The sequence below is a fragment of the Balaenoptera physalus genome (genome assembly GCF_965194825.1).
Source record: "Balaenoptera physalus genome assembly, chromosome: 12".
Taxonomy (NCBI): Eukaryota; Metazoa; Chordata; class Mammalia; order Artiodactyla; family Balaenopteridae; genus Balaenoptera; species Balaenoptera physalus.
Window position 1 is genome coordinate 86,250,905 of NC_138897.1, and position 26,272 is coordinate 86,277,176.

The window sequence follows — 26,272 nt, forward strand, 5'->3', positions numbered from 1 at the left end:
CAGTCAAGACTCACCTCTCTCCTGGGGTTAAGAGCGGGGCACAGCCCCAATTCAAGCACTTGGCTGTTAGGAGAGTAAGTAACATTGGAGTTCTGTTGAGAAACAGGTGGGAGTGAAGGTTGTTGGGTAGGCAGTCGGAAGGGCTGCCACTCACTCACTCTGGCCAGTTCTCCCGTCTAGGATTAGTTGAGAGGCAGAGCAGGGAGGCAGACATAGATAATCAATGGAATGCATAAGTCATTGGCAAATAACCAAGGCCCTACAGTATCTGTGCATATAATGATTTAATGTTACGAAGAACCCGTCTATCCTTTACCTTCCTAGACCCCCACAACAACCCTGTGAGATTTGGCAACACAGGGTCCCCGTTTCTCAGCAGCATCCAGGGTCCACAGGCTGAGAAGCCAGTGGCTGTATCCGCTGGGGAGGAAAACTAGGGCTCAGAGTGGCTAGTAATTTGCTATTAATCCCAGGGCCACTAAATGTCCAAGAGAGGATTAGGACTCCACTGTCCTTTATCATGTTATGCTATGCTAATCTCAAAAGTGAAAACTTTTTTCTTTGGTTGGGGGCAAAAGGTACAGGGAGTAAAAGACAAACATCAGTTATCATTGGGTTGGGAAGATGAGACTCATTGGCGTTGCGATCCACACGTGGAACTCTGTCTTTTTTCTCTCCCTTGTGAGATGGGATTTTGGTATAGAAGTGCCATTAAGATGATATTATTAGAGAGACAACTGGAATCTATTTTAATTAATTCTTTAAAGGATTGAAGAAAGAAATAGAAGGAAGGAAGGAAGGGAGAAAATCATCTTTTGAAAACTGTTGTTAGTGATTTTTACCCACAATTGGGTTAACTTTAACCACATTTCCTTGTCAATTTCCATGCAGTCTAGAGTGTACCAACCTACCTTTTTGAAAACTGGTGCTCTACAAGTCACCAGTGGGTGGAATAGCAGGAAAGGAGGGGGGAGAAGTGGAGAAAACCTCAATTCTTTCAAACATACCCTGGCTTGGATTATACTGTATATGTGGGGACTCACAGTCAGCTGTCACCCACTCTCTCTCTTCCTCGATGCCCTCCCTTCTCCCTATTCTTCTTCTTCCATTTAAGCCCACTCAGGACCCATTTCTAACAAGGGGGCTGTGTGTGAGTGCTTCTTAATGATTTCATTTTCAGCATGTTACGACTCAGGAGGCAGCTGGGAGCAGAGCGGATCAGATATGAGCAGTCCTGGCTAATTAGGTTTCCGGCTGCCTTATTCCTCTACCCAACACCCTACCAGTCTGCCGCCCTGTCATGCCCTCTGTGGATTTCATTCTGCTGGTTGTCTCGGTTAATTTGCAGAAATCGTGCAGAACTACTCCATCCTCTACATTTATTAAAGTCTTCTTTGCTGGGGCTGATAATGTCAGAAATCAGCAGCAAATTCTTCATCCCCTGGGGGTATCTCCTCAGTGGGCGACCTCGTAATGGTCAGGGAGGGTGGACACCGCCAAAGGGACGTTTGTCAATGGGTGGAGGCATTTTTGACGGACAGAACGACTGGAGGAGGGGCATGAGCATCTATCTGAGGGGGTCAAAAATGCTAAACTTCTTACAGAGTCAGTCCTGCACAGTAAAGAGTTTCTATTGTCAGTATGTCAATAGAAACCCACTGAAAAACCCTGCAAAATGCAGAAGGCAGGAGGAATCCTTAGCTTAAATTGCTCCCCTTTAAGAAGCTTCTGATCTAGGTATGGAGGTGGGAGAAAGGGGGTTTAACTCTCAGTCTAAAGGTGTTTTGGGCACTCTCGGCTCATTCTGTTTCTGTTTCATCTCTGGGCCTCCAGGACCCCACACAATGCCAGGCTCATACTAGGTGCTCAATCTCGCAAGATTGATTTGAGTTGTTCATGCTGTTTTCTAACCACAGAATGGTGCCTGGCTTCAGTGAAATTTTAATTGAATGTCTACTGTGTCATCAGGGTCCAGTGAGGAAGACAGAAAGCACACTAGGTATTTGAACGGAGAGAGTTTAATATAGGGAATTGGATGGACAGGTTGTGGAGGATGGAAAAGCAAAAGTAGAACAAAGATAGCCCAGATGTAATAGCTGAGGGAATCTGCTACTGCCCTATAGCTGGGGAGACAAAGGGAAGAACGTATGGTTATCAAAGCCTAGAAGCTGGGAGGAGGGGCTCATGGATCTGGGGCTTATTCTTCTGATGAGGGAACAGCCCTGGTTTGTGCTGGTACCTGTGAAAGGGCACAAATAGTCTGACTCAGGGAGTGCTGAAAGCAACTGTAGACTAGAACCACTTGCCGAAGCGGGGTGGTGGGTTGTAGAGGTGATGGTGCTGGGGCTAGGGGGTGCTGGGGGCTGGGAGGCATTGCTTTGCTGGGGAGGTGCTTAAAGGGACAGGATGCCAACAGGAAGAAGAGCGAGTCTCTTCTCCCTCCTCCAGCCTTCACGTCTCCCCCTGTTGACAGAACCGATAAAGAAATCTAGCTGGCAAAGGAGAACTGCAATTTTCAGACCTAGCAGCAGCAGCAACAGCAGCAGAAGGCAGATTAATGAAGGGCGGTTTTAGAGCTGGGAGGGGAGAATTACATAGGAGTTCACGTTAGGTCTTGGGAACCCAGAGGTGAGCAAGGCAGATGCAGTTCAGGCTCTCGGAACTTGTAGTCCAGCAGGAACATTACGTGAGTAATTACAAACACGATTAATTACTGTTATAATAAGTACAGGGCACAAGGAGAACACATAACAGGAGACATGAACTTGTTTGGGGCTGAGATGCTTCTTTTGAGGAAGAAACACCTAAGATATAGCCTGAAGGGTGAGAAGGATGACTTAGCAAAGAGAAAGGGAGAGGCAGAGGAACCAGCACGTGCAAAGGCTGGGAGATGAGGAGGTGGGAGCATTTGAGGAGTTGAAGCATTTGGGGAACGGAGCGTGTGAGGGGAGAGTGACCTGAGGGGCACCTTCCCTTGTTCACGGCTCCCGTCATGCCTCCCCCTCAAGGTCTGCTTTCAGCTCCAGGACAGACACTGAGCCCTTTCCCCTTGAACAAGCCTTGACCCCTCTAGCACTTAGTTCTCTATCAACTCATGCTGCCTACCCTCTGGATTGCTGTCTTCTGTGTGGCCCTTGTGTGGGTAAATAACTTTCTCTGTGTTTCTCACCACTCCACCCAACTCACCCTCTCTGTGCTGAACTCAGAGCACTCTAGGTGATTGACTTAACCTTACTTGTAATAAAAATTGCAAATTAAAGTGTCCTTGAAACATCATTTCTCATTTCTTAAATTGAAACATATGTAAAAAATGACAGCATCTGGTGAAGGGACAAATGTGGAAAAGTAGGCAGTCTTATCCAGTGGCGTGGGAGGGCAAACTCATGCACAATTTATAGAGAGGAATTTGCTAAAATGCATCAAAAAGCCTTTTCTATATGCACAGCCCCCAAGACTGCAAGTTCTTTTATAGAATCTATCCTAAGAAAATCATCATGAATGTGCTCAGAGATATAGCCATGAAGATGTTCATGGTAGAATTTTTTATAATACTGAACTCGCTAAATGTTTAACCATTGGGACTAGGTAAACAAAACGTGGCGTACACATATAATGGCTTTTGTTGGAGCCTTCAGAGTTTTGTTATAGGGGAATATTTAATATTAGGAAAATATATTTATGATATATTTTTTGGTGAAATGAGAAAATTTTAAAACAGCAAGATCACAATGTTGTAGAAAAATTATCTATTGAAAAAATATAACCTAAGTATATGTATATGATATATGTATGATATGTAATCATATATGCACATGAGATATATGTGTATATGATATGCACATATATGTATGTATATGGTATTGTATGTGTACACATATGTATATGTCCATGAATATGTATATCCATTTGGGTAGCACTTAGGAAGTAAATGCCAGAGTAGTGATGGTGAATATTTCTTGATGATGAGATTAATGGTGGTTTTTCTCTTCTGTTTTCTTTATTTCCATTTCTTTTTCCAGTTTCACACCACGTACATGTATTGATGAAGCAAAAAAAAACCCCAAAAACACCAGTGTATTATTTTAACAAAATAGATGTTTGATTAAATAAAACAAATGAGCCAGCCACATCCTCGCTGCACGTGGGGCCACATTTCCCAGGTTCAGCTTGGCTCAGGATTCCACCCTACTTCCATTCATAAAATTAATTCAGCACCCACGGGAGGTGGGCAGTCATCGTCCGCAGGAGACTGAACAATAATAGGGCCCTCTTTATTGATGAGCAATAGTTTGCAGGGTTGGTGAGAGTGCCTACCTCATCCTCTGTCGTAAGATTAAATTAGATAATGTAGGTTAATTGTCTAGGCCAGGGTCTAGCACAGAGTAGGTTTTCAGAAAATGTGAGATTCCTTCTCCTCCCCTGGCAGCGACTCACATCTGGGTTCCTGTCCTAGTCTGAGTACTTCCTCGTCTGCTTTGTCTCCTTTTACATCAGCCATCACTGAAGCATGTTATGACCACTCTTGGATGTCCATGTGTTGCTAGGAATCTGGGGAGCAGAGCACTGTCCAAATCCTTGAGACACCTGTGGGGTCTTCACCTTGTATCTCTAAGTTGTATAGCTGGTGGAAACTGAAAACCCTTGATCGATTTACTAACAACCTACTCTGTGCCAGGGCCCTGCCCTCTGGGGGAACTAATAGTCTTCCTGGTCACCTTGAGGCTCTAAGATCTTGAGGGAGAGAAGGAGTCTGATTTGCTCCCTGCTGTCTCCCCAGCTTCTAGAACAAAGCCTAGCGCACAGTAGGGGCTCACATATATTTTTAATAAAACAATGGGAGCCAAAGAAGGAAGGAGCAGAAAGGAGAAAAGCTAAGAAGCGTCAGAAGAGTGGATCTTCTGAATTCTGCTTCACCGGAATTTCCTGGCAAGGGTCCACAGCTGAGCATCCCCTGTGACACACTTCCTTATGCCTGGCCAGCTCCCAGAGGACAGTCCTAAGCTCAGGACAACTCTCTACTCAGACCAGTTTCTCCACCATCTGGCTGGGTGGAAAAACCAATCAAGACCAAGTTTCTGCTCCCAGGAGAGAGATTAGTGATCCCACAGAAACTCAGAGAGACCTGAGTCCGAATTCTCATTTCCCAACTTGTGAGTTTTCACTTCTCTGGAGAAGCCCTTGAGTTTTCTGCAATCTTTATTCCCGTGTACAAAGGGGAGGACTGCATGTTCCTCAAGGGAACTTCTGTGAGGTTGAATGTGATAATGTGAATATGGATGAGGCATGAAGCTTCCACCTTTGTGGGGTTCTTTGTTCCCTGAAACATTCAAGTTCACCTGTCATCCTAGACTCAGTTCAGATCAGGCCTTAGCCTCCACGGCCCTAAGAGAAAAAAGGATTACAGTGACATCTGTAGCTTTGGAATTCCAAAGGCTGAGGTGTTTAGGAAAGTTTAGGAAGATTTCCTTGGAAACCATTTATTCCCCAAACTCCCTAAAAAAGGGAGAGGAGTATACACTTGGATGCACATGGGACTCTGGACAGTACCTTTCTGGGGCAAAGCTCTGGAGAGGTGTTAGGGAGCAGGACCCCACTTTTAGTTTTGGATTCTGCAGATGTCTCATTGCCCTGTGGAGTCCAGCTGTCTGGGTTCAAATCCAGCTCCCTCTCTTAATGGCCATGTGACCTTACACAGTAGACTTAAGCTTTTGGACCTCAGTTTCTACATCTTTGATGGGGGGGATAATAATAGATCTTACCTTATAGAGCTGTTGGTGGGAGTAGATGAAGCACACCTTGTAAAGCTGAGAATGGTACCTGAGAAAGGCTCAGTATGTTGTTTAAAAAAAAGGCAAGCAAGCAGGCCAAGAGAGATGGCAGGCTTTGTGGAGATGTCCCCAGTGCCGTTGTGGCATTGTAGTGTACTAGCTGGAGAGAGCACACATGGTGGGTGGTCTGGCCGGCATGTGAAGGACAGAGAGTGTCTTTCCAGTGTTCCTGGAGTGTCGTGGTCCCTGGCCCCTTAGTGGGACTGGGAGTTTAGGAGGAGGGGAGGGAGAGAGTGAGACAGCAGTTCTGCAAGGCTGCATCTGGCTGGGGTGCAGGTACCGCAGTGAAGGATGTGCGGACCAGGTGAGGTGTATCCCATCCCAGGAGTCAGCCAGCTTGGAGGCTGACACTGAGCTGGGGGTTCCATCTCAGTGGTTGTCAGTAGAGCACATGGACAGATGAAAATAAAGACGTGGCCATGCCTCTCCACTGATGGCACAGGGATATTTGCACACTCCCCTGGAACTTGGAATCTTTTCCAAGAGGAAAGGAGTGAAGAAGTCTGAAATCTGACTTGGTTTAAGCTGAAATCTATGAGAAAAATAAAAATCATTAAAATGATTGAGTTTAGCTGGAAGTGACAGTATTAAATGTTCTGCTTCAGAGCGTTTGGGGGGGCTCAAGACAGAAATTAAGTTCAGTGGGAGAACACATACTTCATTCTTGAGAAGGTGTTGGGGAACCAAAGTCACTAAATTTTCAAAGGGCTTGGCACGTGGTAAATGCTCCATAAATGGGAAATAAATACATAAATAATAATTTAAAAGATCTACATCTGCCCACGGCAATGACCAGCCTTTCCAACTGATGGAAGGGATGGAAGCTGAGAATCAGCCCAGGTTCAGTTCTCTCGCTCCTTCCTCCTAACTAGTTCCCTTATTGGGCAACACATCCTCCTGGCCGAGCCTTGAGAGCAGAGCACAGAAAAGGCAGTGGACTCTGGGTGCGTGCCATCCCATAAATACTTCCAGAGAGAAGAGAGATTTATGGTATTATAAATGCCAGCAGCAGGCCCCGTTTGTGTTAATAGCCTTATTAGTTACATTGCTGTAAAATCCAGATCTCCACACTGTTTAACAGCTACAGTTCTGCTCAGCAGCATTAATTCAATAAATCGAGGCCCCTTGACATAAATCTTAAAGCCCCTGGAACATGATTAGGAAGTCCCTCCTGATGGGTTAGAGATGGACGGATGGAGTAAGGCCAACGAGCTTCCAGCGGGAACAGTGAATCTCACGATGCAGCTGTCTCCAGAGGCTGTCACTGTGGGTCATTTCCCATCTAGAATCTCAATGGGCTCAATCTTGACCTTGAATGTGGAGGGTCTGACAGGGATTGCTGGTGATTCAGGGGAGGTGAACTCAGACCCCCCATTAGCCCTTATGGTGCCTTTGTGCAAATTAGAGAAAGCCTCCCCCCGCCCCCGCCAGTGGCTGCTGCCTCATAGTACATGGTTTGGTGGGAGAATGGCATCTTTGTGCTGATAAGAAAAAGACCAGAGGAACTGCAGGGTGAATTTCAGTCCCCACCTGTGCCCTCAGCTGGGAACCCTTGTGCACCAAAGAGCCCATAGAACCAAACATGGCAGCCTGAGTGAACTTGTAAAATTCAACCACAACAAAAGAAGTAAGAGCCTATAATTGAAAGACCTAGAAATTAGAAAGTTAAAGACAAACAGAGTGAAACAATGTATTGTTAGGCATATATATGTGTAAAAACTAAAGAAAAAAAAACCAATGGAATGTTTGATCCAACATTTAGGATCATAGTTACCTTTAAGAGAAAGGCAGGAGATGGGATGGGAGGAGCACATGGGTAGATGAAATTATTGCTAACATTTTGGTTCTTGGTTTGGGCCATGAGTTCATGGTGTTCATTGTATTATTTAAAAAATAATAAATAAAATAAAATGGTTATCATTAGCTAATAATTAATCTGATTCTGTGTACCTGGAATGGGGAGACAGACACAAGAAAGCAACTAGAGAGACTAGGTATGATATCCTGTTTCCCTCTCTCCCTACCTTACTCCTAATAACAATCCATACATACTAACCCCTGTACTAGGCACCTTACATCCATCATCCTATTTAGTCTTCATAACCACTCTATGTGCTAGCAGAGTACTGGGGTTGAACCCCGACTCCACCACTTAGAAGCTGTGTGATCCTGGGCAAGTTACTTAATCACATTCTGCTTCAGTTTCCTCATCTGTGAAATGTGCGTGTGTGTTTAAACTGAACTGCAAAGGTCAAAACAAAACAAAACAAAATTAGAGTGAGTTTTGGCCATAAAAATAGGCAAAAAAGAATACGTGGGTAGCTAATAGTAGCTACTTCATAAGCTACAAGGATAAAGTGAGATAGTGCATTTGGACCTGTGCTTGGCACATAGTAAGTATTCGATAAATGTTAGCTATCAGAAAGTCATTATGCCCATTTTACAGGTAAGGATAGTAAATGATGTTTGAAAAGTTAAGTGACTTGCCCAAGACTGCACAATTGGCACCAAATGGCCATCCCTTTCCTCCCTTTCTATCTAGTCCATTCTGTTTCCTCTCTTTCTTTCTCATACACGAACTGCCTGATTATTGAATGTGAGCCAAGAAATGTGCTAGGTTCTGAGGGGCAGAAATGAAAGGATAATGTGTATAATCCTTACACTTAAGGATCGTATAGTCTTTGAGGGATGGGTGTTGATAGGGGTCTGGAGGGTACTTCTGAGGGTGTGGGATCCCCAAAATGTCGTGGAGGAGTGGCAAGTCCCAGAGGCACAGGCTGCCTTGAACTCCTCACCGTCAGATCCCCGTCCGGTTGGGGCAAATCTGTCCTTGCTTCACCTCATGACTAAGCTGCAGACCTGGGAGATGAATGGGGTTCCAAAGGCCCATGGGGAAAGAAGAACTCTAATTTCTCCTGCCACATGTGCATGGTTTACAGGCATAAGAGTAGAGACCTGGTTTCTCAGGTGTTTCAAGTTGTACTGAGAGCTTGCCAAGGTTGCCTCCAACTCAACACATCCCAAATGGTAGCCTTTACCACTGGTTTCTTTAGTGAACAGCACCCTAATCCTCCAAGGTGGCCCCAAAGAAAACCAACAAACCCTCCATGCAGGGAGAGGGGTGGCTGGACGTTGTAGCCACCGTTCCCTGAGATTCACCTTCCCTTAAAGGATCTCTCCCCAAATAGCGCTGTCAGCCCCTGTAATAAACAATGATATACGGTCAGTGTAGCAGAGTGGTGAGGAGTCAAACATAACTGGTTTCCTCGGTTGGCCTGACCACTCTCTAGCTGTGTGACTTTATTTTTTTTTTTAATTTATTTATTTTATTTATTTACTTTTGGCTGCGATGGGTCTTCGTTGTTGCAGATGGGCTTTCTCTAGTTGCAGCGAGCGGGGGCTACTCTTCATTGTAGAGCGCGTGCTTCTCATTGTGGTGGCTTCTCATTGCGGTGGCTGCTCTTGTTGCGGAGCACGGGCTCTAGGTGCACAGGCTTCAGTAGTTGTGGCTCACGGGCTCTAGGTGCACAGGCTTCAGTAGTTGTGGCTCACGGGCTCTAGGTGCACAGGCTTCAGTAGTTGTGGCGCACAGGCTTAGTTGCTCCGCGGCATGTGGGATCTTCCCAGACCAGGGCTCGAACCCGTGTCCCCTGCATTGGCAGGCGGATTCTTAACTACTGCAGCACCAGGGAAGTCCTAGCTATGTGACTTTACAATAGTCATTTCACGTCTCTGGGTCTCAGTTTCCTCATCCGTAAAATGGAGATAACAAAAGAACTTAGTCATGGTGTTGCTGAGAATGAGTGAGTCAGTAGGTGTAAGGCTAAATCGTGACTCCTAAAGATGCTCATACCCTAATCCCCAGAACCTGTGATTGTAACTTTATATGGCAGAAGGGACTCTGCAGATGTGATTAAGTTAGGGATCTTGAGATGGGGAGATGGTTTTGGAATATCCAGGTAAATGCTAAATGTAGTCACAAGTGTCCTTAAAAAGGGGAGACGAAGGGAGATCTGACTACAGAGGAGGAAGTAGAGGGTGTGATGATGGAAGAAAGAGGTTGGAGTGATGTGATGAAAGGGCCATGCTCCAAGGATTACAGGTGGCCTCCAGAAGCTATCAGAGGCAAGAAAAAGGATTCTCCCCTAGAGCCTCCAGAAGGAACCAGCCCTGCTGCCACCTTGACTGTAGCCCAGTGAGACTGAGTGTGGACTTCTGGCCTCCAGAACTTTAAGAGAATAAATTTGTGTTAAGCCAAAGATTTTGTGATAATTTGTCACAGCAGCCCTAGGAAACTCATACAGGTGGTTGGTACGCTTCCAAGCATGTATTTAACATGCAATAGATGATCTTGAGTTTACTGTAATTTTTAAAAAAGATATGGGCACCCATGGTTCCTTTCATAAAAACATCCAGATTCTCCAAAGAGCCAATGGTTGGGTAAATAAGGGGGAGGGGAGGGAGAAAGAGCCTGGTAATGAGGTCTAGTCACCTCTTGCCATGTGGAAATTCACCCTTCCCTGGCAACCTGGGGAGATGGCTTGGTTTTATTAAGGGAAGTGGTGCTTAGAGTGTCCCTATCTTGATTGACTGTATTATTAACATATTTAATGAGCATCTACCATGTGCCTGGCCCTGGAGAGATAGTGCTGAGCAAGACATAGGTTAGTCCTTTACCTCCTGGTGCTAATGTGTATATGGATGGGAGAGGTGGAAGGAATTAAACAAACAACTCTAAGACAATGAAATAGATGCCGTGATAGAAGGAGTCAGAAGGTGCTGTGGGAACTAAGGGGAGGGACATTTTATCAATTATCCGTGCTTCATTCCAAAATACAGTGGCTGAAAACAAATATTTTATTACTCACAATTCTCTGGGTTAGGGATTCAGGCAGGGCTCCGTAGGATGGCTCGTTGCTCTTCCACATGGTGTTGGCTGGGGCAGGAGGAGCCAAGATGGCCTCAGTCACATGTCTGGCACCTCCTGGGGATGGTTTGACTATCCCGGGACTTGTTCAGATGGTGGGGCCACTTTCTTCTCATGGTGTTGGTTCTGACATAGTATAGGACCTTGCTTCTCCTCCAGGGGGTGCTTCTCTCTTCTGGACTTCTTTACCCAGGGGCTGTGTTCCCCTTGAGTGAAAGCAGAAGAGGCTTTGTAGTCTCTTAAGGTCTGGGATCTGACACGCTAGAAAGTCACTTCTGATACATTCTATTGGTTAAAGCTAGTCAACCTCCAGCCTGATTCAAGAGTGAGGAAACAGCATCCACCTCGTGATGAGAAAGGCAGAGTGGGTGCAAACAGGGAGAGGGGATTGTTGATGCCATCTTTGTAGATCATCTGCCACAGTCAACTCATCCTATCTTAAGGTATGGTGGTCAGGGAAGGCTTCCTGGAATAGGCAACATCTATTCCAGTTTAAGTAGGAATAGGCTAGAGATTATGGAATATTGAACGCAGAAGAACAGCGTGTGTGGAGACTCAGAGGCAAAAGGGAACATGGGACTTTCAGAGACTTCAAGGAAGTTCAGCAAGGACAGGAGTGTGGGGACTGGTAAGATATGAGGCTGGGGAGGTGGGCAGGGGCAGCTAGTGAAGGGCCTTGTAGACGTAGAGCTTTATCCCAAGGACAATGAGGTGCAATTGGAGGAGCTTGAATCTGGGGGTAACAGGACCTGATTGAAGTTTTAAGAAGATCCCTCTTGTTGCTGTAGGGGAATAGATTGCAACAAGCAGAATAGATGTTCTGAGAGCAGTTAGAAGGCTGTAGAGTTGCCCACGCAAGAGATGGAGGTGGTCATAGTGGAGATGGAGGGAAATGAGTGGATGGGAAGATTTTTAGGAAGTTGGTATCATGGTGGGATAGGGCCAAGGCATCCATCCAGTGCCCCTGAACTTGAACTAAAAGGAGTTACCTTCTTCCTCACAACCTGGTCCAGTCAGTCTCCAGGTGCGCTAAAACTTCCTTCTTCCTTCTATCCCTTTCTGTGGCAACCACCCACCCTCCTCACCCCATGGCTGGGAGGTTTCAATAATCAACTAGTCTCCCGGTCTTCTGGGTCTCCCCCTCCGGTCCGTCTTGCACGCTGTCACTAGAATAAGTATTCTAAAACATAGCTTTACATCATATCAGCTCTCTTTGGAAAACCACAGAACCAGTCATCACAGGAGAAAATGAAAAGTCTCTCATATGGCAGTCAGTTCGGGTATTCCTTGGTGTGGTCTTCTAAAAGGTATCCCCCGATGTAGTCCAATAGGATCCCACCTGCCAGATAGAAAAATATTGCCAGTGGTTGGGGAGTTCTTGGATGACAGCAGTAACGGTGACAATCATGCAGTGTGGCACTATCTCAAAGTTAATTAAATTGGCCTTTTGAGTTGGTGAGGTAGACGTGGAGATGCGCTTCCCAGATCCCCCCTTCAGGGGAGGGTTTGCTGCTCTGCTGTGGGGAGTGTGGACAGCAGGGGGCTTCCAGCCATCAGCTGCCCAGAGCTCCCTCACCCAGCCAAGGCTGCGCCTTCCGGAGCGGTCAGCATCCCGGCTGAATGAGACGGCTGGAAAGGCTTGGCTGTCTCGGCTCAGCCATTCTCTGCTTGCTTGGCTGGCCCCACTGGACCTGCACTGCAGTTTAGACTTTTTGTCTGCCCAGTTCTCCTTCCTTCCCCTTGCCTTCAACATTTTGGGGACAACTTTATTCAAATATAACTCACCCATTTAAAGTGTATAATTAGGATTGAGTATATTCACCGGGTTGTGAATCACAGTCAATGTTAGAACATTTTCATCACCCCCAAAAGAAACCCCGCACTCAGTGTCATTCACTCCTCATTTCCCCCAGAACTTCCAGCCCCAAGCAAGCACTAATATATTTTTCATCTCTAAAGACTTGCTCGTTCTGGACATTTCAGATGAATGGCATCATACAATACGTGGTATTTTGTGTCTGGCTTATTTTACTTAGCATAATGTTTTCATTGTTCATCCGTTCTGTAGCATGCATCAGTAGTTCATTCCTTTTTATTGTCAAATATTATTCTACTGTATGGATATGCCACATTTTATCCATCCATTCATTAGGTGATGGACATTTGAGTTGTTTCCACTTTTTTTAGCTATTATGAATAATGCTGCTATGAACATTCACGTGCAAGTTTTCGTGTGGACATGTGTTCCTAGTAAACATTTTTCAACCCAAACTCCATCTCAGCGTCTGTTCCAGAGAATCCAACCTGTGACATCTGGCAGTCTCTCCTTTAGGAATTTATACTCCAGATAGACTTGTAAAATACAAAATGACATGTGTATAGCATGATTTATAATAGCATTATTTGTATCGGCGAAATGTTGGAAACAATAGGATTAAGAGATTAACTCACAGTGATCAGAGAGGTTAAGTGACCGGGTAAGTAGCACAGTGAGTGTTGGACCTAGGATGTGAACTTAGGTTTGTGAGTCCATAGCACATTCTCTTTCTACTCCCCTCCCTCCCAGCTGGATTCTATAGGGCTTTGTACACACGGCTCACCAACTGGCTGCCCTCAGTCTAGAAACAGCCCATACATGTGTTTAGTTTGGACTGTACAAGTGTGCAGTGTTTAAAAGTCTGGAGATTTCACATGCAAATGCAGATTAAGAGTTTCTTTTTTAAAAATGAAAGGGCGCAATCTGCCAGCACTTGACAGGTCCATCTACAGCCAGGCTGGCTGATGCCGAGAAGTGGCTGTGTCTTTTCTGTGGGGCTCTCAGTTCCTGCCCCTCCCTTTTCTGCACCTCTAGCCCACTTCACTCATTTCTGGTCCCTGCCTGGCTTCTCTACACATCTGCATTTGAGACCTTTGCAGTTTCAGTGTTTCACTGTTTTGGGTATGTGCCATGCTGAGGGGCCGCCTTTAGCTGGTGATGTAGCCTTCATGCTAGGGAAGCCCAGCTCCTAAAATTTCCCTTTGCTGATTTTCTTTCTTCGTTGGGAGAGGGCGAGTAGGGGAGGTTGAGGGAAAGGGTGTCTGTTAGGGCTGCCATAATAAAATACCATACATCTGGTGGCTTAAACAACAGAAATTTTTTTTTTTCCTCACAGTTCTGGAGGCTGGAAAGTCCAGGATCAAGGTTCTGGCAAGGTTTAGTTCCTGATGAGAGCTCTCTTCTTGGTTTGCAGACAGCTGCCTTCTTGCTGTGTCTCTTCCTCTTCTCATAGGGGCATCAGCCCTATTGGATTTGGACTAAACCCTTATGACCTCCTTCAACCTTTACCACATTCTTACAGCCACGAATACAGTCATGCTGGCAATTAGGGCTTCATTGTATGAATTTTGGCGGAACATAAACATTCAGTCCATAATAGGTGGATTGCTTGTTTTTTGGTTCCTATAGTAAACCAATGTCTAGTTCTAAGTGATTCCTACAGTCCAGCTAATTCCTTGCCTATGGATTCTGTAAGACACCTTGATATCCTTCCTTATGACAAACCCCCTTTGTGCTTAAGCTAGCTTTAGTGGGTTCCTGTTACTTGTCACCAAGGGTGACAACAAGAACTGTGAATGACGGTGCTAATGCACAGCGGTTATGAGCATGAATCTAGGAGTCTGCAGGCTTCTGCCACTCAATTGTTGCCTATCCACAGGCAAGTGGCTTAGACTCCAGGAGCCTCAGGTGCCTTGTCTGTGAAGTGCGGATGAAGTAGTACCTAGTAGGGTGAGTCGTTGTGAGGATTTAAAGACATGATGTATGTAAAGTCTTAGCAGAGTGCCTAGTACGTAGTAAGTACTTAATAGATAATTGATTTTATAATCATGATCACTACTGTTGTTATCATTAGTGCTCAGTAGACCAGCTCAGCCGGATAATTTCTAAGATTTCTTCCAATTCTGATGTTCTCATCCCTGAGTTTTAACCTAGTCTCAGAATGGGGTTTTTGGGGTGTCTACCGTACTCCTGACATTGTATTTAACGCTTTGTGCAAAGGTGTTTTCTCCTGGGTGGAGGGGTGCAGACCTTTCATCAGTTCTTAAAAGGGTCTGTGACACCCGTCCCTTTTAAACAGTTATGAATCATTCCTCTAGAATATAAGGATTCCATGTATTTTAGGGTGATTCTGAAGAAGGAGAAGTTGATCCTCCTGAGGATTAGGTCAGTGCTAAGACAGATTTCACTTCAAAACCTTCACGGAACTTCCAGAAAAGCTCAGCAATCTAAGGCTCACGATCAACGTTATCAGAGCAGTTTAGCAGGGATGTAGCTATCTCCCAGCAGCGTGCAGCCCCACAGGGAAATAAAAATTTGGTGGGAGGGACTTCCCTGGTGGCACAGTGGCTAGGACTCCGTGCTCCCAATGCAGGGGGCCGGGGTTCGATCCCTAGTGAGGGAACTAGATCCCACATGCGTGCCGCAGCCAGGAGTTCGCATGCCACAACTGGGGAGCCTGAGAGCCGCAACTAAGGAGCCCGCCTGCTGCAACTAAGACCTGGTGCAACCAAATAAATAAATAGATATTTTAAAAAGATATTAAATAATTAAAAAAAAATTTGGTGGGAGCGGCAAGGATGCAGGTGTCCTTGGGACAGGTCAGCTTGATATGTGAAAGAGCCCTGTGATGTGAGTGAGTGAGTGACGTGGCTTGAACATTCCAGACTAAAGTCACAGGCTTAACTCATTGTCAGGGTTCATGTGGGAGATGATAGGCGTTTGCTGCAGTGACCCTGGAAATTATGGACAAGGCGTGTCATGGTCCAGAGTTACCTTTTAAACATAGAGTTGAGATCAGGTTACACCACTCCACAAAAACCTTTGGTGGCTGTCTCTTATTTAAAGTCATATTTCTCAAACTGGGGCAGCTGTAGCCTTGAAGATGGGTGACAGTGAACCAGGAGAGACAGAAAGCCACAGGTTAAACAGGAAGAACTTCCTGGAACTAATACCTTTGGAGGGGAGAATTGATTAAACATTGAAACAAATAATTAATATACACTAAGACATGACTTTTTGGGGAAATTTTGTAGTTGAGGTCATAGTTCAGCACTTCAGAATGGACATACTCAATTTGTTGTTCTCTGCTGCGTACAGACACTTTGGTGAAAAAATTGGAGATGCTCACCTTCAGTAAAGCCTTCCTACTTCATAGCATAGCATGAAAAGCTCTTCACAGTTTGGCCCAAATCTCATGACGCAAGATGGCCTCAAGCAGCCATAGGCTGACAGGCAGCTAGCTGAGCCGCAGGGTAAAGGAGAACATCATTCTCAGCGGTTTCAATAAAAGTCCCAGGGTTGATGTCCCTTTGACCTTACTTAGGTCATGTGCACATCCCCAAACAAACGATTGTGATTCTGATAGGCCACGTGTGGATCTGGGGGGTGGCTTTAGCTCTCTCTGAACCTCAAGGGCTGAGAAGGGAGGAGGAGGGGTTCCTTAAAGAAAATCAGGGTACTGTTATCAGAAGAGGGTGTGGGTGCTGGGGAGGCCAAACAACAAAAGAGGCCACACCCCGTTTACTGTGTGAGGCCTGCTGGATCCCAGAGCCCACACTTTCTTTATCTCTACTCTCCCTGTCCCTTTTTCTTTTTTAATGTTTATTTATTTATTTTCTTATTAGTCATCCATTTTATACACATCAGTGTATACATGTCAATCCCCATCTCCCAATTCATCACACCCCCCAACATCCTCCCGCTGCTTTCCCCCCTTGGTGTCCATACGTTTGTTCTCTACATCTGTGTCTCTTATTTCTGCCCTGCAAACTGGTTCATCTGTACCATTTTCTAGGTTCCACACATATGCGTTAATATACGATCTTTGTTTTTCTCTTTCTGACTTACTTCACTCTGTATGACAGTCTCTAGATGCATCCACGTCTCTACAAATGACCCAATTTCGTTCCTTTTTATGGCTGAGTAATACTCCATTGTATATATGTACCACATCTTCTTTATCCATTCGTCTGTCGATGGGCATTTAGGTTGCTTCCATGACCTGGCTATTGTAAATAGTGCCGCAATGAACATTGGGGTGCATGTGTCTTTTTGAATTATGGTTTTCTCTTTTATGGACATAGGCGGTGAGGTCAGAGAAGGGCAGGGTCTTCCTGGAAGTCACATGTCACATTAGCGGCAGAGGTGGGTTTGGGACTCGGGTGTCGGAGGAGCTAATTTGCTTGGCAAGCATGGGGAATGGTCATGTGCCTGCCTTTGTAATTTCATTTATTACCTGTTAGACATTAAGAGTAACAGGAAGATAAACAGCAATGAAAACTGATTGGATGGCTAAGGCCGGGAAGCAGCCTTATATAAAAGAGTTGGGGCTGCTAATATGCCTTTGCAGGTGGGTGTTAGGGTGTCTGCTTGGTGAGCAGATGAGGAGCCCCTGGAAAATGTGTGCATCTGGCACAGTACAACCTCTTCTGCAGATGGAGCCCTCCCAAGTGGTGGCTGTTTTCCATGCCCACACCTCCTACCCTTGCAGTACTCCTGGAGGTGAGGTGTGTCTCCTCTCTCTCGTGCTTGCCACCTCCCTGTCCTTCTTCTCCCTCTTTAGCTCGGAATCTCTTTCCATCTTTCCATCACCCACTACACCAGCTTGTTGTAATTGCCTCCCTTCTGTCACTCCCCATCATTGCCTGATGATTTAATGGCCTACTCACTATCAACACTTGGATGTCTAATGAGCAATTCAAATTCACCATGTCCGAAACCAAGCCCCTGAGCTCCTCCTCCCACAATGTAATCCATCTCAGCTAATGGTAACTCCACCTTTCAGTGGCTCAGAACAGAAGCCCTGACTCCTTTTTCTCTCATACCCCATCAGTAAATCCTATAGGTTCCATCTAGATACGATGGAATACTACACAGCAACAAAAAAGAACAGGCTACGAATACATGCAACAACGTGGATGAATCTCAGAGACATAATGATGAGTGAAAGAAACCAGATATAAAAGAGTCCCATCTGTAGGAAGTTCAAGAACATCTAAAACTTATAGAATTCAAAATACAAAAACATCTATAAGAATAAAAGAACATCTAAATCAAAATGGCTACCTTTGCATGGGCATTGACTTAGAAGGTACACAAGGAAAACTTCTGGAATGCTGCAAATGTTATATAAGGAGCTCTGCATGGTTGTTAAATGGATGAAGACAAATGTAAAACTTCACCAGGCTGTACACTGAAGGTTTTTTTATTTTACTGTATGTTATGCTTCAATAATAAGTCAAGAATGGTTATGTATCCAGAATCTAGGCTTAGCCCTTAAATCATCCTGTGTGATCTTCCGGGTCTCTTTTTCTTGCTGCAGTGACTTGAAGGAGGATTCTTCTCCTTCCTTCATCCTCCACATTCAAACTAAAAGTAAGTCTTCTAAGCTCTACTGTCAGAAACATCTAGAGTTTGTTCCCTTTGCTCCATCTTCACTTCTCCTCCTTAGTGCAGGTCATTGTCACCTGTCACCTGGACAATGAAATAGCTTTGTTCTTTTTGATGTCTGTATAGTATTCCATCACCTACTGCAAGTCATGACCTGAATAGTGGCCCCCAAGTGTATGTCCATGTCCTAATCCCTGGAGTCTTATCTTAGTCAGCGCAGGCTGCCATAACAAAATACTGTAGCCTGGTGGCTTAAACAACAGACATTTATTTCTCATAGTTCTTGAGGCTAGAAAGTCCAAGATCAAGGTGCTAACAACATAGGTTTCATTCTGAGGTGTCTTCTCTTGGCTTGTAGGCGGGTGCCATCTTGCTGTGTGCTTACATGACGTCTCTCTTGTGTTCACTCACAGAGTGAGTGAGCTCTCTGGTGTCTTTTCTTATAAGGGCACGATCCCATCATGAGGGCGCTACCCTCATCTAATCCTAGTGAACCCCCCAAGGCCCCGTCTCCAAATACCATCACATTGGGAAGTGAGGAGTTCAACGTACGAAGTTTGGGGAGATACCAACCGTCAGTCTATAATAAACCTGTAAATGTTACCTTATTGGAACAAAGATCTTGCAGATATGATTAAGAGTCTTGCATGAGAACATCATCCTGAATTATCCTGTGGGCCCTAAATGCCATCACGTATGTTCTTTTAAGAGGGATGTGGAGGAAGATTTTACACACACACAGACACACACAGAGGAGAAGGCACATGTAAAGATGAAGCAGAAAGAGAGACGGCTACATGCCAAGGAATGCTGGTGGCCACCAGAAGCTGGAAGAGCCAAGGAACAGATTTTCCCTTAGAGCCTGTGCAGGGAGCCTGGTCCTACTGACACACTGATTTTAGACCTCTGGCCTCCAGAACTGTGAGAGAATAAAGTCTGTTGTTTTAAGGCACCCGGTTGGTGGTAATTTGTTACAATAGCCCTGAGAAACCAATACACTATACTGTGATTTATGTGACCATCCCCTGTTGGTGGACATTTAGGTTACTTCCAAATTTCTCATTTCAAACAATGTTGCAGTAAGCACTCTTGTACACTGTCTTTTTATAGTATGGCTGCACATTTTTTTCTATTTGAGAAACTCCTGGAAATGGAATTATTGGGAATTAATGGGAATAGCAGTTAAAATTTTGATAAGTGGAGGGGGCTGGGCTCTTTTTTAAAAAGTTGTTCCTGTGCTGTGCACGTCACAGGCATATTAGTATTATTCTTGTTTATCTCTTTTACAGATTAGGAAACTGAGGCTCAAAGAGGTTAAATCACTTGCTCAAAGTTATGCATTTGGGAAATTGCTACGTCAGGATATAAATCCTGTCTCTCTGACTTTTTATTTAAGATAATGAATGTAAATCATTTAGTACCCTACTTTGTGCTGAGTCAATGTTGACTAAATATTATTATTATCACACTTTTTGTTTTTTTTTTCAAGGCACGTTATGAGAGTAGTATCACGTATGGTGAAATCATTAGATATTTATTGAGTATCTACTTTGGGCTACACATAGGCTTGATGCTGAGTGTACAGCCCATGAATGAGTCGGATATGGTCCCTGCCCTCCTGGAGCTCATATTCCATCAAAGGAGACAGCTTTTGGTTTGATAATTCCAAATGTGATGAGCGCTATGAGGGAGAAGTGCCAAATTGAGGGGGCATTTGGAAGGTAGGTAACTTTGTGGCCCCTTGTGCCTAGTAGATGAAGCAAGTCTGGCTCTTCCCACTAGCATCCTTCAAACATCCACATTAAGTAGATCAGTCCTGAGAAATGATGATTTGTCAGTATCAGGCCTTGGGGGCCTTTACTGAGGTCTAAATCAAATTCAGAAGCTGAAGAGCCAGGCCTGAGTTTAGTGTGGATTTTACAGGTCAGTGAGGCTGAACAGCAGCTCCCCAGCTGGTGATAAATGTGTTGGGATCTCTCTCTGGCTCTGCCAAGGCCACTGTCAACTCGGTATCTTCATTTCCCGAGAGTGTTATGGAGAGGCTGGAAATAGTCATCAGGCTGGAACCCTCCACCAGAGCTCTTTAGGAGGACTTTCTGGGGGGCTGCGCATCCGCTCCTGGCTCAGGTCCTGGGTGACCTGGGGCATCCCCTATGCTGGCAAGTGGCTGAGATAGGAGGAGATGACGGTAAGCTCCTAAGAGTAGGGACCACGAACTACCATCCTCCTATCCCCGAGACAAGAATTGTGCCCGGCACAAATAAATATCTGTTGAATGACCACGTTAGCAAAGGAAAGGTGCCTTGCATAAAAAGCAGAGACCAAGTGACTATCCATAATATTCTTGCCATCCCTCGTTCTTTTGGGATGATTTCTGGCATTGCCCATTTAGTATCGTTCCCTGTCTCCCTACCTCAGGCTCAAATGCAGATTGTGCCAATCCGTGGATGAAGAACCAGAGAAGAGATGGTGGGATTTTGTCCTGAAAAGACCCAGATGGACTTGTCAGAGAGGAGAGAGAGCAGAGTTCTATGAGAGAGAGGCTTTGTGAGGCACACTTGGTAGGGGGTTTTGAAGGTTTTGGGGGAGAGCTGGGAGTGAGGAACATGTGATGAGGAACGCGGGAGAGCTGGCATGTAAGAGAAAGGGGTTCTTTAAAGAAGTGTGTCTGTGGATCATGAATTTGATCCCTCTTTAATGCTGCCCAAGAGATGCAAAAAGACCAGACTGACATACTTTTGGTTGCTGGGCTGAGTTTCTTTAGATTCTACAGTGCTCCAGACTTGGCCACGTGGGAACCTGAGTTTGATTAGGGTTACTTGTGGACTCTCAAATCAGTTCTGGCTTCTAATAACTCCTGGCCTTCACCATCCTGAGATCCCCTGTAATTGTTGGTGGTCTCGACCCTTTGGCATAGCAATACCACTAGCTAACCAATAGCAAGAGCCTACCAAGTGCCAGGCACTGTCGAGGCTTAATGTTCACGACCGTATTTTAAGGTAGATATTTTTATTATTTCCATTTTACAGATGAAGAAACTAATGAAAGAGAGGTTAAACAGCTTGCCCAGGGTCACAGATAGTTGATGGTAGAAGTGGGGTGTGCACCAAAGTCATGTGATTCTAGAACCAGAGTTCTCAACCCCTCTTGTAAGCAGCTCTCGATTCTCACAGTGCTGCAGGAGCTGAGTATTGTGTTGTGAAGTGAGAAGACAAATTCCCTGTTCCTTCCTTGGAAGCTGAGCTTTCACGTCACTCTGTCTGAGAGCCCCCTTTCTCGCAGGGCACACACACTCACACACATATAGCCCATCATCTAGGTTTGCTGTGCTCTGCCTGTTACATGTTACCTGAACCTCCTGCTTCCCTCCGCCCTGCAGGCTTTGCTGTCGAGCCTTCCCTGTGCCAGTCACCTTTTCCTTTTATGGTGACATTTCTCTCGGAACTGGAGCCATCCCTCCCTAAAACCCAGCCTCCGTTACCTGCTCCTCCGTGTCCATTTCTCTTTCAGATGATGTTTGAATGTGTATAAGTCCCAGTTAGGAATGGGATTCAAGTTTTTTTTTCCCCTCGGCTTTGTATTTCGGTTGGATGTAAATAAATAATGGGGGTAAGAGTATTACTCATCTCCACAGGTGGAAGTCTGCAAATCCCAGCTCTGACCCTGCTGGGTTTCCCCATGAGATTTTTTTTAAATTTATTTGTTTATTTATTTTTGGCTGTGTTGGGTCTTCGTTTCTGTGCGAGGGCTTTCTCTAGTTGTGGCAAGTGGGGGCCACTCTTCATCGCGGTGCGCGGGCCTCTCACTATCGCGGCCTCTCTTGTTGCAGAGCACAGGCTCCAGACGCGCAGGCTCAGTAACTGTGGTTCACGGGCCCCGTTGCTCCGCGCCATGTGGGATCTTCCCAGACCAGGGCTCGAACCCGTGTCACCAGCATTGGCAGGCAGACTCTCAACCACTGCGCCACCAGGGAAGCCCCTCCCCCATGAGATTTTAAATAAATTGTATGTCACACTGCAAGCAGCCTACAAGTGCAATTATTAACAGTGCATGTGATTTTGTAAACAACAACTAGGATCAATGGTGAATGTTTGGGGGAGAAATGTAGGCTCCACAAATGGAAGCTGTGGCAGACACTTGTGTATCATACCCAGTACCTAAACCCCCTTCTTCCTTGAGAGCGGAACATTTAAAAAAAATAGGCAATGGTGTACCCAGTCCTAGGCTTGTGAGTTATGACGAGCTGAAGCCAATTACGACAGTCCTGTTCCTTACTCTGCCAGCTTCCCTTGAAGGCAGAAGTGACACAAATGAGATCTATGGGACCTAAACTGAAGTCTGCTGTGAGTGCTTCTGGGAACAAGGGTGTCTCCCAATAAAAGGGAAAACATGCAGCCGGCACCACCTCTCCTCCCCTTTTCTGCTTGGAAAGAGGATGTGGTGTCTGCAGAAGCCGTGGCCACCTTGAAACCATGCGGTGAGAAGCAAGGGGCTAAACATAGATGTGCTAAAATGGCCAGTGGCCTCGCGTCCCTGATGATGGAACTAACAAGAGCCACTTACTTCTGGACATCTTAAGAGAGAAAAACAAACTTCCTTTTATTATTTTTTCTTTGTGTAAGCCTCTGTTCACTAGGTTTTCTGTTACTTGCAGCCAAATGCATTCTGAGTTGCTACAGAAGTGACTTCTTTTTCTTCCTTGTTGACAACTAATAAAATGCTCATTTTAGAAAAAAAATTTAAAAACATACAAGCAAAAAAATCCATAAATAATCACTGTTGACATCCTTTTGAAACTCTTCTATGACTAAAAAATCTTCAGTTAACATTTATTGAGTGTTTATGATAGGATCATGTTAAGTCTCTTATTTTCTGTATTTTACTCACACAGGAGCCCACGAGGTACATATCATTACTATTTGGAAAAAATACACTTACTCCTTCTAAATTTCCTTCTCCCTATTAAAGTTAACCATTGTTACTGACTTGTTCTTATGATTCCAGGTTGTTTTCCCTATGCGATTACATACACATTCAGAAGGGTTTGTATTTTGCATAACAGTTAGATCATACTAAGCATATAGTCCTTCAACTTTGCTTTTTGCCTTTAATAATTTATCTCAGAGATTTCCCTGTGTCAGTTCAAACAGATCGATCCCAAAATTCTCAGCAGCCGTGTAGTAAGTAAGGCAGCTCTTCCTAAGAGTCAGAACAGTTCAAAGGCAGAGCGGGCTGCTCAAGTGCTAATGATCTCCCTGTTTCTGAAGGAACCACTTAGAACAAGGTAACCCCTCAGAGAGGGAGATCAGCATCAGGTGGTAGGTTGTACTGTGGTGGCCTTTAAGGAGCACACTTACCTTGAGATCTGATGATTCTCTGGCTTGGCAAGAAGGTTCTAGCAACAATCTGGATTTAGTGGCAAAGGACAGGTTTTTAATTTTTCAGGATATTGTAGAATAATGGTTAAAAGCACAACTTACTAGGTATGTGACCTTGAATAAATCACTTCACCTCTGTGAGCCTCACTTAGTGCATAAGCAAAATAGGGCATCAGTTATACCTGGTTCAGTGGTTCTCAACCTTGGCTGCATATTAGAATCACCTGGGAGGCTTTTTCTCCGCACCCAGTGAATGGACCAGCTGGAAAAAAAAAATCTTTGGGGATGGAGCCCGGGCATCTGTAACTAGAAAAGACTTTTCTAGATGACTCTAGTGCACAGACTTGAGAATCATTGACCCGGCCAAGTCGTGTGCATCAGCTAGAGGTCACACTTTATTTCACAAAAACCCTCTAAGATAAGTAGTGTCCATGTCACAAAGGAGCAAACTAAGGCTTGGAGAGGTGAACTGACTTGGCTGAAGAGGTGAAGCCAGGATTCCCACCCATCTTTGAATCTTTAATTCATTATACTAATTATTGCCAATTATTGGAATCACCTGGGGGAGCATTTACATATCCTGATGCTCAGGCCATATCCTAGACCAGTGACGGGAGACCCAGGCATGAATAGTGTCTAAAGTGATTTTAATGTGTGACAATCTCTGGTATAGACACAGTGGATGAAGTCCCTGTCATAGACGGGGTTCAGTGAATGAATCTATTAGTATTGCTTATTTTTTTGAGAGGAAATATAGAAATTGTAGTTGATTGTGCGAGCTTTGGAATCAAGCAGGTCTGGCTGGGGTCATCCTGAGATTACTCTGACACTTTCTGGCTGCAAGGTCTGCACAGGTGTTGCTCTCTGAGCCTCAGCTTCACTGTCTAGAAAGTGGAGATAAAACTGTATGCCTCAAAACATGATTATAGCACTTAGACAAGAGAGTATTTGAAATGCACTGTGCACAGGGTCAGGCAAACAGTGGGCCCTAAAATGCTTTTGACCGTAATTACTATAATTAATCACAAGACTCCAGAGTTCAGTGGGAATCCTGGTTTCACCTTTCAAGCCAAGTCAGTTCATTTCTCCAAGCCTCAGTTTTCTCATCTGTGACATGGACACTACATATCTTAGATGCTTCTTGTGAAATGTAATATGTATAAAACTGCACAATACATATGTTCTTAGCCACTGACAATTGGAATGATTATACACACCCTGGAGAAGTTCAGGCATTTCTCCTGGTTTCTCCATCAAATACATCTAGTTTTATTTATTTATTTATTTATTATCTGTACACAAATGTTTATAGCCACTTTATTCATAATAGCCCCAAACTGCAAACAACCCAGATGTCCTTCATGAGGTGGAGTTAAATTACGGCACAAACTATTGGTAGGAACAAACTGTTGACGTTATAATCTTGTCTTTCTTATTAAGGTCTTTAATCCATGGAGATTTTTCCTTTGTAAGTAGAGTAATAAAGATGGTAAGCTTTATTTTTCCTAGCGAGTTAGTGTTCCCAGTACCACCTACTGAAAAATCCACCACCTCCCCCATGTTTGAGGCACCATCTTAATCATACGTCAAGTTCCCTTAGATACAATTCTAAGCTTTCTATTTTGTTCCATTGGTCCATCTGCATGTTCTTATACCCGCTCTTTAGGTTTTGTATTATCAGTTTTGCAAATACATCTAGTTTCAAAGTTGAGATCACAGTCTGGCGTGTGATTATTTGACCTGTATAGTGTTTATAGAAAAAATACTTTATTTTTAGAGCAGTCTTAGGTCCACAACAAAATTGAGTGGAACGTACAGGGAGTTCCCACACACGCCCTGCCCCAGCCCATGCACAGCCTCCCTCATGGTCAACATCTCACACTAGAGGGTACATTTGTTACAGTGGATGGATCTACGTCACTGTCACCCAAAGGCCATAGTTTACTTTAGGGTTCACTCTGACTGTTGTACATTCTGTAGGTCTTGACAGATGTATAATGACATATGTCTACCATTACAGTATCATATTGAATAGTTTCTCTGCCCTAAAAATCCTCTGTGCTCTGCCTATTTGTCCCTCCCTCACCCAAACCCCTGACGCCGCTGATCTTTTCACTGTGTGTTTAAATATATTTAAAATTTGTTACCATTTCTGTAAAAACAGGAGCTTGCACATAAATATCTGGATGCCCAGTTTCTCTTGAAATATGGAGAGATCAGGCAATAATAGTGCCAAAATCCACAGGGCATACTTTCTAAAGCTCAGTAGTAGCATTTAGACGAGTCAGTCCTCAGTCAGACGCAATGCCGCTTTCCGTAAAAGAAGAAACACTTTATAACACCCTCTTTACTATCCAGAAATGAAACTCACAGATAATAGAATCTATATATATAAACGTAGCTTCAAAAAATCAATATAATGTCCTAATAGCATTATAACAGAGAATAAAGTGAATGTAGTCTATAATAAGACAGTATATATTTCAACATGTAAATGTTTGCATATGACTCTACAATAAAACATAATGATATAGTCAGATAATTGCTTCCATATATAATCACTGTGACTGCTGCAGCTACAGAGGCAAACTTGTACAGATGTGTTGTGTCACCTACAAAAAATGCCATGCACAGCGCTGCCGTCAGTGACCTGGTTTTCTGAAATGGTGCACAACTTTCGGTAATGTTCTGAACAAAGCAAAGAACAATCTTT

At 44.5% G+C, this 26,272-nt stretch overlaps 1 protein-coding gene across 9 annotated transcripts in view; it reads left to right on the plus strand.

Annotated features, from left to right (window-relative positions):
- SUDS3 (SDS3 homolog, SIN3A corepressor complex component) overlaps window positions 1–26,272 on the plus strand; it is a 370,845-nt gene that overhangs the window by 240,592 nt on the left and 103,981 nt on the right. The window contains exon 14 of one of the 9 annotated variants that reach the window (XM_082416837.1): window positions 20,600–20,747. The exons of 6 other annotated variants lie outside the window; for them this stretch is intronic. In XM_082416837.1, coding sequence (XP_082272963.1) covers window positions 20,600–20,732 — 133 coding nt within the window. In that variant the 3' untranslated portion in view covers window positions 20,733–20,747. Of the gene's footprint in view, window positions 1–4,019; window positions 4,102–20,599; window positions 20,748–22,464; window positions 22,490–26,272 lie in introns of those variants that run through there. 2 more of the 9 variants (XM_082416839.1, XM_082416835.1) reach the window with 2 other exon arrangements.